Here is a 12,420-nt window from a genome sequence, read left to right as displayed (position 1 = left end):
CATTTGAAAGGCCATAATTTTAGGCAATTTTTGGGCCATATTTTGTTCACGAAAATACACTCTTGGGATGAAGATTAAAGCAATGGATGTCTTCAGCAAAAATGATCAGAAGGACTTGATATGCCACATCGACTGACGTCAGGGGTTTACCCCATAATGGAATATGAGGAGTCAACTTCATACCTTTTTACAAAACTGAAAAAAAAATGGCGATTGATGATATAGGCAAGTGGTGTTGCGTTGGTTATGTGTTTGTGAGGTTGCTGATCACATATATTGATAACATTTTTGATATTTGGTTCCTAACTGGTGGTTGTAGCCATCTAAGAGGCACTCCCAGTTGGTTCAAAATTACAGATTTCTAACATAAGCATGTGGGGTATCGTTTTAGGCTGTTTTAAGGTCAGTGATTATGAATATGGTGTTAGTTTTGATTTTTATTTCTTTACTAGGTTGTAGCCCTCTATGGACCTCTCTCAGAGGGAGAAAATGACACATTTCTATTATAATAGAAAATATTTTGACATTCAATATTTAAATTGATGCACAAAATATAATATTTCAAATGTCCGACCCAGCTTTTCTTGTTAATGAAGAATTGAAGAGTGGTATTATTTAAGATAGAGACACCTTAGAAATTAGTTATGGGTTAGCACCTTCCATTCTTCACAAGCTGTAAGTATTGTTCTGTGCATCCACTGTTTCTCCAGTATATGAGATGAAACTTTTCCTCTGGTTGAGATGGTGAGGACACTATTTTACTGGTATACAAAAAATCAGGAGAAAAAGTGCAAACATTTTGAAACATAAAACACAAATTGTACATGAAAAATGAAACATAAAATGTGATTTTGTGTTAGATAAATAACAGATAAAGAAATGTTTAGTCGTGCCCTAGATATGTTTTGGACAATTTTAAGGGATATAACTGTGATTGATAAAAGACCTTTAATAAAATTATGGAATGCTTTTAGAACTGGAGTGTTTTCTATGTATGTCTCTACTCTTTTCTGAGATGCTGTTTGAAAGTTCTCTTTCCCACCATTACCTAAGATCTTTGACAGGTAGCTTCTTTGAAATGTTTTATATATTGTTGAGATGCTATCCGAGTCATTGTCAAGACTGATCAATATGGCCTTTGTGATTGATATGGGAGTGAGATGTGGAAAGTTGAGAAGGTTTCTTCTTAAAAAAGTCTGATTTGCATATAGGAAAAAGTGTATAGCTGGTAGGTTGAAATTTGAAAATAATTGTTCATAAGATGCAAATATGTTGTCTATATAAAGATCTCCTTGTGTCTTAATCCTTAGATAAAATTTACCATGAGGTAAATATTGAGTATGTCTGAGAAGGTGAACAGATGATTATTGTGTATAAGCACAAAAGATAAGAGTTCCTTTACCTTGAAATGTGTTCTGCATTGCGTCCATATTTTAAGTAGTTAGTGAATGACAAGATTACTGGTGTAGTGATGATAGTTAGTTTTGAGCGAAGCACAAGGCTGGATATACAAGGATGATTTAGAGCAGGATTTATTTTCCATTGCAAGCTAGGCATGTGTGGAATTATGAGTTTCTGCAGATTTCAAAGGTTTTTTTTGTGTGTAGCTGCCCATTACTAACATTGAAAGTTGTATAGTGCCATGCCACCTTCTGCATTAGATCTTTGTAAAGTTGCATTCCAGATGAATGATGTTATAATTGAGTCTAATTTCTTAAAGACTGATTTGCTAATGTATGTATTGTGATAAGGCACTATATAGGCGCCCGGCACAGACAGACACGGGAGGCACACTGAAAAAACAAATAAATGTTTTATTTCTTTTTCTTTGTCTGTGGGCAACTCCTTCCCCATTCCGACAGGCACAACACAGTCCCACAAACACGGCACAAAAACACAATTCTTTTACTTTCTTTGTCTCCTCCATTCCTCTCCGGCAAGCTTTGTCTCCCTTCTCCCGACTCTGGCTCCTCGAGTGGTGGCTGGTGGCTCCTTTTATAAGGCACCCGGAAGTGCTCCAGGTGCTTGATTGCCCATTTCTGGCTGCACTTCCGGGTGTGGCGAAAACACTGCCCATATGGGCTCAGCAACTCCTGCAGCAGCACTCCTGGCGGTGCCTGTGGATCCCAACAGGGCTGCACCAAACTCCAACTCCTATGAAGCCCTGCAGGAGTCCGACGCACTGTTGCATCACAGGGGGGTTGCCGTAGTTCATGCTTACTCTCCCGGAACATATCCTGAAGTGGTGTCCCGGCCATCCGCCACAGTATATAAGAATACTTTAGAATAAATATAGTAGCTTAGTTAGGATGTTCATTTTTACAGTGTTAATTTTCCCTGCTAAGGTGTTAACATCTTGGCTGATTTTATCCACATTACTTCCCAAATTGTATTGGAAAATATCATTATATTTACCTGTGATAGTTATCCCCAGATATTTAGGCAGTTTTGATGTTATGAATGGAGAGTTATACAATCTAGTATGATATGCTGTCTCATTTTCTCATTTCACTTCAAAGGGTCTTTTTAATGTCAACAATACTCATTACTTTTGCCTAAGGCACGCCGCAGTTTAGTTGGTTGCTGACTTGACACACAATGTCTGAAACAATGAGATGTAATGAAAATAAACTATTCACATGAGCTTCATTTCATTTTTGTTTCAACTGTAAAGTACATAAAAGAAACAGCTTATTTTTAGTCCGTATGTCGTCCCTTGACTAGTTGCTCCCATGTGCAGCCCTGAACTTCCTAATCTGCCTTCACTGGCAGCACTTTTTTACCTAGCCATGGTAGCAACTGCAAATTACATTTCTTGTGCTTTGCTTTAATATTTTGTTCTGTATTGCTAATTAACTCAGTAATTTCCTGATAAACACTCAAACCCACTTTAGAGATCTTTTGTATGCTGCTTTGAAAAAAACACATGCTAAATAAACAATAATAACGAGAAGGAACTACTTAAAAATCATTACAATGCAACATTTAATGCATTCAGTTGTTTAATTTGTAAAACAAGTAAAGTGCCTTGATATACATAACAGAGAAATGGGTATGGAATATTATGTCTTCTTCAAAAGAAGCAAAACACAGGAAAACAAAAATGGAATGATAACTGCATTTAACATATTTGGGTAATCACAAGTGATTTTTCTCTGGTAATGAGAACGTAGGAAGAGGAACAAAACGTACATTAAGTAAGCTTATTTGTTGTTTCTCCTAATTAAAATCCAGCTCTTTATTTTAATATATTCTTGTTTGTCATGGTGCTTGTTGCACATTGGTCAGACATTCTGTATTTGTGGCAATATTAATACTAATACTACTAACTTGACTCACAAATTTGATCTAGTGACATTGTTTAGGGTTTTTACTTATTAAATATGTATTGTTTTAAAGTTACCAAATTCCTTGCTGCAAATTTGCCTTCTCTATTTAACCCTTTGCTTCACAGTCTTTATTTCTTAGATGCTCATTGAGCATTCGGGATTTTCATCTCTGAGTGCATCACAACTGAGCAAACTGTTAAAAATGCAGCACATCATTCTGTGTTAAACCATTCCAACAGACAGCCAACAGCTCAGTTGTGTATATGCTTACACTGTCCAAATATTGCTACAAAACGTCAACTAATATAGCATAGACACATAACGGCTGGCTAAAGCTACAAGCATGTCTTCTGTTTTCATCCTGGTAGGTATTTCCACTGCCTTTAAAACAGTCCATCTCCAGATCCTGCTTGTCACCCTCTCTGACCTTGGCATCACTAGGATTGCCCTCAGGACAGATCCTACCATGTGTTCTGGTGAGAAGAGATTTCAAGGTTGCATCAGGCAAGCAGAAGGGTGCCCCAGGGATCAGTGCTGAGTCCTCTCTTCTCTTTATACACCTCTTCATTAGGCTCCATTGTCCTGTCCCATGGTTTCTCATATCTGTGTTGTCATGATAATATGTATCTGTACCTGTCATTCCCTCCAGGGGACCACATGGTATCAGCTAAAATCTCTGCATGTCTCAGGAAGGAACACCATCTATAGCCCTGCCTTCTTGTTATCCCAGCTTGTCAGTCTATTCAGGACCTATTCTCTGCTCAGCTTGGCTTACTATCGTTAACACCCACCAAGTGATGAATGGACAGCTGTCCTTCAATGACCATGTTGCAACAGTCTCTTGGTCTTGCAGATTCACTTTATACAACATCTACAAGATTAGAGAGTATCTAAGAGAGTATGTAACAAAACTCCTTATTAATGGTTTTGTTCTTGTCACGTCTGGACTACTGCAACTCTCTGTCAGTACGAGTATCATCATGTGTCATCAAATCACTGCAGACGATTCAAAATGCAGAGGCATTTTTAGTATTCAACCAGCTGAGGCAGGTACATGTCACTCCTCTTTTCAGATTATTACATTGACTCCCTGTAGCAAAGCATGCTAAGTTCAAATCCTTGATGCTTACCTAAGGAGTAATCATTGGGTCAGCACCTATACAATGCATTTGTAGACACTTGTGAAATCCTGTGCTCCTTCCCACCCTCTCAGGTCTGCTGATGAACGTTTGGTGATGCCATTTCTGCTTTTCATAAAATCTCAGTCCAGACTCTTCTCGTTTATTTCTCCTTGCTGGTGGAATAAGCTGAATATTCTTCCTGACTTTCCCCTCACCTGTTGCTTTTCCAGAGTCTTTCCGTTTGGAAAATCTAAAAATGTTTTATTCTAGTAAAAGCTGAATACTATTGTATGTGTGTCATTGCAAGCCAGATCTTTGTCTTAATGTTGAAAAATGGAGTTAGTGTCATAAAGCAATTTCAAAGGACAGATCACAGTGATGAACTGATTAGTTATTAGTTATTTTCACCGAAATAGTGCTTTTTTTCTTTCCCTGGGGTGTGATTAAGTTTTATAGCTGTTATTGCTGTGCTTCACTATACAGAGATGATTTTGCTCAGGTTGATTAGTTGCTAAGAGAAAGAAGGAAAGGAAAAAATGAACAGCTGTTACATTTGTAGCTTTATAATAGTAAGGCTTCTAAATGCCACTGATGTAGCTGCGCTTTTGTGTGTTTAGCTTGAAATTTACTTTGGTGATATTTCCATTTCCACCATGTATCTGTGTGCCTGCTGAAAACAGTTGGTGGGTATGCAAAATAGTGGGGGAAAAAAGTCTGAATTAGCGTAATCCACCATAATTCATGGTGTCCATAAGAAATGTAATTTACTTTGTGAGGTTGAAGCACATAATAAACAAGTAGTTACATCAAATATTTAAAATATTAAAATACTAGGGGATTCACTCCCTGCTCACTTCACTTGCCAACCCCCCTGGCCTGCGCTAAGCGCCAGCCACTTCGCGTCTGCTGCTCAGGTTGTGAAGAGCGGGGCTGAACGCACCCCAAGGAGACACGGTCACTCCTTCAATCATTTAAATGCCTGTACAACAGCAGTCCTGCTCTTTGTCTTTTATTTCCGGCCTCGGGCCTGGTTAAATCTCTTGGGAGAAAGTCTCATCTTGTGGGATGTGAGTTCTTGATGTTTTTTAGTTTATAATCTAAAAACAGAATAAGAATCTGAAAATCTAACAACATCACATTAAAGTTTGATAAATTTTGAAAAGAATGATACCAAACATATATATGTAGGTTTTAAAATAGGTGGAGTGGTGGCTCTGAGGCTAGGGCTCTGCACTGGCAATCGGAAGGTTGCCGGTTCAAATCCTGTAAATGCCAATAGGGACTCTGCTCTGTTGGGCCCTTGAGCAAGGCCCTTAACCTGCAATTGCTGAGCGCTTTGAGTAATGATAAAAGCGCTATATAAATGCAAAGAATGAATGAATGAATGAATAATTGAATTAATTAAAATAAGCCTGATTTTAATGCATGACAAAAAAGTGACATAAAAACGTCATATAAAATCGTTAGAGTAGAAGTGCTTTAAATGTTTAAAGTCTAAATATTCTCGATTGTAATAGACATTTGTCATTTTTCACCCTGTAAAAGAGAGCCATAGAGGGCTAGATCACTACCAAAAGTTTAAAAAAAGCAAAAATAGCATCACATTCATAATCACTGGCCTTGAAATAGTCTAAAACAATGTTTATGTTTGAAATTTATCATCTTTAACCTTGGTGAGGGATGGCTGGGGCCCTTACCTGACCAGGAGGCCTCTGCAATGGAAGGACCAGGAGAGGTAATGTCCTGTACACCCTCTCTTTCCCAAAGTCCTTCTATTGTGGAGGCTTCTTGGCTGGGTAAGGGCCCCGGCCGTCCGTCAACTTCTAGGAGAGGCTCTTAGAAGCCTGGGACCACCAGTAAAGAATCAAATATCAAAAATATTATCACATTTGTAATCAGCAATCTCGAAATAGCATAAAATGACACTCCACATGTCTATATTACACCGCCATTTTTTTTTAAGTTTTGTGAAAATTAGTTAATTTGATCTCTTGTATCCAATTTGGGGTTGAATCCCTGGGGTCAATTGATATGGCATACACAACTTCAAGTATTTCTGATCATTTGTCCTGAAGACACCTATTGCGTTACTCTTTTTCATAGAGGTGTATTTTCTTGCACAAAATATGGTCCAAAATGGCCTAAAAGTTAGGGATTTTCAGGTCCTGAGGGCCGAAATGGGATGAACCCTAAAAAGCCTGGCGTCTTGTATAACTAAACATCGAGACGAGTGAATCGGTATTATCACACATGAGGGTTTTCTCGTACCGGTGATTCAGGAGGTGCTGGACAAAAGTAAAACTAAAGTGATTTCAAAGCATTAAGAAATAATTCTTATGAATACATAATAATTCTTATGAAGAATTCCACCTTGGAGATTTTAGTGAGGTTGGCATGGCATCTTAGCATTAACACTTGAATCAGGGCATTTGTTTGGGGCCTATTGAGATTTCAGAGACTGAGATTGCCTTAGAGATTTCAGAGGCAAATGTACTGCATCTGTAGATCATTTTTAGAACGCAGCATGACATTTTGAATTCCATACTTCTATTGCCATACCTACTTATTTCAGTTTAGTGTCATGGCTGCTTGGAGCCTATTCCAGCAGCATCAGGCACAAGGCAGAAAACCTTCATAGTCTAGCCTGACAGCCCATCACAGAAATTATGTTCCCACAATTCAGAGCTGACTGTCAAGCTAACATGCAAATGTTGAGGATGTTAGAGTAAAACGGGAAAACTCTGAGAAAAGCCCAAGTAGAAATGTAGAGAATGTGCCAGCTGCACACTAGTAAGTAGGCCTGGACTGGAACTTGAGCCACAGGAGTCAACAGGACAAACTGCTGCACCATCTTGGTGCTAACATTTCACATTGTCAGTATTAATTACTGATATTTGATGCCTTTTGCATTCACAAAAATCCTTTACAATTTTTATATTTTTGTCCATGACATGTAAATGGACAAAGGGGATCCTGATAATGGATGAGTGGCTCTTTAGAGATATGTCAATGGCCATACAAGTCAGTGGCCTGACACAATAGATGAGAGTCATGCCTTTGCTTTGTTAGTTGTGCAGACTGGTAATGAAATGCAAAGATGAGTTTACTTCAGAAAGGGCTGCTTGTGAAAGCCATGTTGAGAAGGCCCAAGTAGAATAATGTGCACTCAGTGACTCGGACCAGCGGGGGTGTGACAGGCTGGCTGTGGTGGGCATTTGTGTCTTTGCACACCATCACCAAGGCCAGCAGTACGATACAAGCTGATGCTTTGTTTGTCTGCCTGGCACATGATCTGCTGTAAATGGGAAGGATTGTCCTGCTCAGCAGCTTTGGATCTGGTAAGTTCTAAACATGTCCTATTCTTTGCCTGCCAGATAACAACGCAGATTTTACTGTGTTTAAATGTACATATGCCTGGCGCTCCAGGTAGCACCTTTATGCAGATTAACAGATTGGAATGGCATTCCTTAAATAATTTACAAAAACATCCAATAGTTAATGGTGTGACTATCTGAGGCTTCATCGTGGGTATCTGGAGGAATGTTAGCCCATGACAATCTTGTGACCGGCGTCATCGCTGATGCTCATTTTATGCTTTATATCAAGGTAAATATGAAAAGGTTTTCCTTTACTTCCTTAAGATTTCTTGCTTTTATTATTTTTTTGTTTCTAGAGTTTTTTTTATTTCTTTTGACGTATTAGTTTTTATCACTGTTAGACTATTGTTCAATGATCATCATGATTCTGAGCTAACTAAAGCTTTTTCTTGGTTTTTCTCCATCACTCAGATTAAGATCTTTGTATTCAGGGGGCAGAGAGATGCCAAGGTTTAAAAGGATTTGAGGACTTAATATTAAATGGGCATCTCTGTTAAGACATTCCCATATTAGAAATTCTGTGGATAGACAGTCACAAGGAGGTCCTCATTTCTGGTAAGGAGGGCCAACAGCTGCCAGAGAGGCCTGCCGGTCTTACAGGGTAGGGTAAACCAACGAGAGGGGTATCTGTGTGTTCACAACTGATAGAGTACAATACTCCAGATGCACTGATACACCTGAGAACTTAAAGGGAGCAGGTGAGAAGCCAAGCAAGTTCCATCAAACTGTTGAAATGTAGAACATGTGGGCTTCTGCAGGTTTGAGAGGTTATGTGTACCACCTAACAGACCTGGTCTTTTAACTCCATGGGGTTCAGGGATGCAGGACCAGTAGCCACCAGTGTTATGATGAACATTTTAAAATTTTTTTCTGCCCTCCTGAGGTTTAGAGTAAAGTTAGTCAGTCATTTTCTAACTCTGTTTTTCCTGAACAGGGTTGCGGGGGGTGCTGGAGCCTATCCCACCTAGCACAGGGTGCAAGGCAGGAACAAACCCTGGCCAGTCCATTGCAGGGCGGTTTAGAACAAAGTTGCACATCAAATATGGTGTTTTGACACTTAAGAATTTTAAAAATCACATTTGTTGAGTTCAATAGAATTACTTAATGAGTGCTTTGAAACGACTTAAGCATTTTTTGTCCAACACCTCCTGACTCACCAGTATGAGAAAACCCCACATATATATTGTTTAACTCGTCTTAATGTCTAGTTATGTAAGACGTCATTCCCCCCTATTTTTAGTGCTCTGGATCCGAAAATGCTCATGGTTGGGGATGTATTTTGTGGAGGAAATTACACCCTTATGATGAAGAACAATGTTTTGAGCAGAAATGATCAGAAGGACTTGACCCCAGGGTTATTTTTTTTAGACTATTTCAAGGCCAGTGATTACAAAAAAGCTCTCTATGGACCTCAATCACAGGGTGAAAAAATGACAAATTTCTATTACAATCAAGAGTATTCAGTCTTTAAAACATTTAAATCGAAGCACACATTTTTAACATTTTTCAAACTTTGAAGGCTTCCCAAAGAAATCCACCTCAGGAAGCAGTGGGAGGTCAGGTAGCCCTTAGACGGGATTTTGAGAAAGCTGTCCTGTGATGTGTGCCGTACTAGCTTGGTAACAGATGCTGTACCGGCATCATATGATCAAAGCTACCACTTGCTCACATTAAAAAACAAAGGAGGTCTGATGATTCCTTCTGAGGGTACAGTCAAGGTGGTCAAAGTATCTGAGCGTATTATCTGACATTCGACATTAGGGCAAGCTGTCAGTGAGTTTGTTTGGGCTGAGATTGGTTCAGATGCTGTGTTTTTTCTCAAGGAGCACTTTGAGGAAACACAGTTTGAAATTGACAACCATCATTTTATGCTAATGTCTTTAGCTGTGTCTGTCTTCCACAAACTAAGGCTGCACAATATTGCCAGACTGAATACTCTCAAATTACAGAGTGGCAACACACGGAAAAAGTTACGTAAGACAGTTCTGTTTCAAGGATTTTAGATCCTATCCTGTATATATTTAAGTAACCAAATTGTGTGTAAGTGAGAGAGAGAGATTGAGAGATGAATGAGTGAAATGTTTTCAGAAATTATTAAGCCAATTTGTATACAATAAAATTGTTTATTTTTGTCATTAAGTGTATCATTTCACTGTTAAAAGAACAACAACAACAATATTTATTTATATAGCACATTTTCATACAAAAAAGTAGCTCAAAGTGCTTAATAAGAAAGACCAGACTGTCAGTCTTATTGTTTTGACTTTCAGACATTGGTCAAGTTTTCGTCTCAATAATTAATAATAATAATAATAATACATTTTATTTAATAGGCACCTTTCTTAGCACTCAGGGTCACCTTAGAATAAAATTAAACAACATTAGTAAAATTAAAGAAAGAGAATGATAAATCAAAAAGCAATAATTAGCAAACATACAAAGATAACTGGCAGTAACAGTGCAAAATTCACAATTGGTATGCCAGTTTGAAAAGGTAAGTTTTGAGGACAGTTTTAAACTGTGTTATTGAATCGAGCTGACGTATATGAGAGGAAAGAGAATTCCCGAGTTGAGGAGCACTAGGAGAGACGCTCGAGCTCCCATAGATTAGAGTTTGATGTGTGGTGCAGAAAGTCGAGCTACAGATGAGGATCTGAGTGAGCGAGAGGAGTGTAAGTCTGTAGGAGATCAGTGAGGTTGTGGAGAGCTTTAAATGTTAAGAGCAGTATTTCCTATTATATTCTGTAAACAGGGAGCCAGTGAAGTTGAGAGAGAATCGGTGTAATATGTTCAGTGGATTTAGAACAGCAGCTTATTATCCTGGCAGCAGAATTTTGAAGAAGTTGTAAGCGATGGATACGTTTTTGTGGGATGCCAGATAGAATAGCATTACAGTAATCTATATGTGAGGTGACTCCGGCATTAACCAATACTTCAGTACTGTGTTGCGTAAGAACAGGACGAAGTTTATAAATGTTTCGGAGATGGAAGAAGGCAGTCCGAGAAATGTTACTTATATGGGAGGAATTATTTAATAATATTATTATTATTATTTAATAATTGCCATTATTAGCGTATAAATGGATATAAATAATTGCATTTAAACAATTCGCCATTCTGTTGTATGTAAATGATACTTTTTTAAACGTTATTGTTTTTTCATCAGAAAACCCAGTTTCCACGTCTACCTGTAGTAGTTTAAATGGCACTTTTGCCACTCACAATATGGCGGACGCGCTGACATATTGTGTCGACTGGGCAACACAGTGAATGCAGCGTCTATCTATATATGTCTATGGTAGCAGGCACGCGTTTCCACACGTTGGCTCTTGGAATGGAAACACACGCCACCCCGTTCACTCCAAGCTTGACAACACGTGGCCGCTCCATGGGTGCACCTAGGGAACAAAGCAGTGATCAAGTGCCGTTTTTTCATTAATTATGAGGACGGCACCTGCAAATAATTGAATACAAACGGTCCAAAATGCTTTTAAATTATTACATTGTGAGGCGTTTCCTCTAACACTAAAATCACAAGAATGATGATTAAAATGTTCAACGATAAGAAAGTTATTTTAGTAATGGACAAGTCAAGTGCAAAGCAAAGTAAATGCTTCAGATGTGTGTTCTTGACAATTGCTCAGCAGAATTTCTTTATTTATTTATTCTGAGTTGTTGTCCATGTGTTATGTCAAAGTGCTTGACCCAATATTTTTTTAAACTAAAGCTGTATGGACCCTGAATTTTATCATCTATTTATTGCCTATTATATATTGTTTCGTTATTATCAGTTTTATTATTGTTACTTTTACCTTTCTGTTGCTTGGCCTCTATTTATAAGCTTGAAGAGAAGTACAGGGAAATGTCTGGTCATTTTGGAGGGCCACAATGTGTACAAGGACAGTTTGCACAAGATGATCTCACAAGGGGCCTAGGGCTGACCAACCCCACGTGGGGCCGGTTACGTCAAATGCTGTTACCGGTATGTGTGGACTGCATAAACTTGCGCCTGAATTTACTAAAAATAATGTTAACTTAAACAGGATTTTCTCATTACAGTATTTAGCAACATTTTTGCCAGATAATACATGGACTTTATCAAGATATAACTGGAGAATATAACTTGACAAGTCCGCTCGAACAGGACACGTGGACCTCAAAAGTGGGCCCCCCTTAGGTGTGGAGCTTGGGGCAGTCACCTCTCTTGCCACCCCCAAATGCCGCTCTTGAGCGATACCAGCAACTTTAGGATGTCCAGTTGCCGGGTATGACCCTCCCAACAAGGCGGAAGCCTTCATTTGCCACTGCCTATATATGCTGATTTTAAAAATAATAAATAAAGTTTGTACAAGTATTGGTGTACACCATCTAGATTTGTACAGGATCACCTCTGACTTAGCTGCAAGGTTTTTGTATTTTACTTTAACTTAATATTATTACTTCCTCCTAAAATTGTCACCTTGGCTTGGTGTTGAAAATCTGATAAATGCAAATGAATGAATGAATGAATAAAACTCCTAGTGTTATTGAATTGTAAATTCTAGTGTGATGGCATTGGTGAGAACTCAGTTCTAGAACTAGATTAACTTGATT

General features: G+C 38.5%; 1 protein-coding gene across 8 annotated transcripts in view; it reads left to right on the top strand.

The window, feature by feature from the left end:
• ankrd44 (ankyrin repeat domain 44) overlaps nucleotides 1–12,420 on the top strand; it is a 212,627-nt gene that overhangs the window by 78,770 nt on the left and 121,437 nt on the right. For 4 of the 8 annotated variants that reach the window (XM_039755868.1, XM_039755866.1, XM_039755867.1 and 1 more), the window contains exon 1: nucleotides 7,868–8,056. The exons of 1 other annotated variant lie outside the window; for it this stretch is intronic. In XM_039755868.1, coding sequence (XP_039611802.1) covers nucleotides 7,991–8,056 — 66 coding nt within the window. In that variant the 5' untranslated portion in view covers nucleotides 7,868–7,990. Of the gene's footprint in view, nucleotides 1–7,867; nucleotides 8,057–12,420 lie in introns of those variants that run through there. 3 more of the 8 variants (XM_039755864.1, XM_039755870.1, XM_039755869.1) reach the window with 3 other exon arrangements.

Source organism: Polypterus senegalus, chromosome 6, assembly GCF_016835505.1.
Source record: "Polypterus senegalus isolate Bchr_013 chromosome 6, ASM1683550v1, whole genome shotgun sequence".
In the NCBI taxonomy this organism is placed as follows: Eukaryota; Metazoa; Chordata; class Cladistia; order Polypteriformes; family Polypteridae; genus Polypterus; species Polypterus senegalus.
Note: the sequence above shows the minus strand (reverse complement) of the source record. Positions and strands in the feature narration are given on the sequence as shown.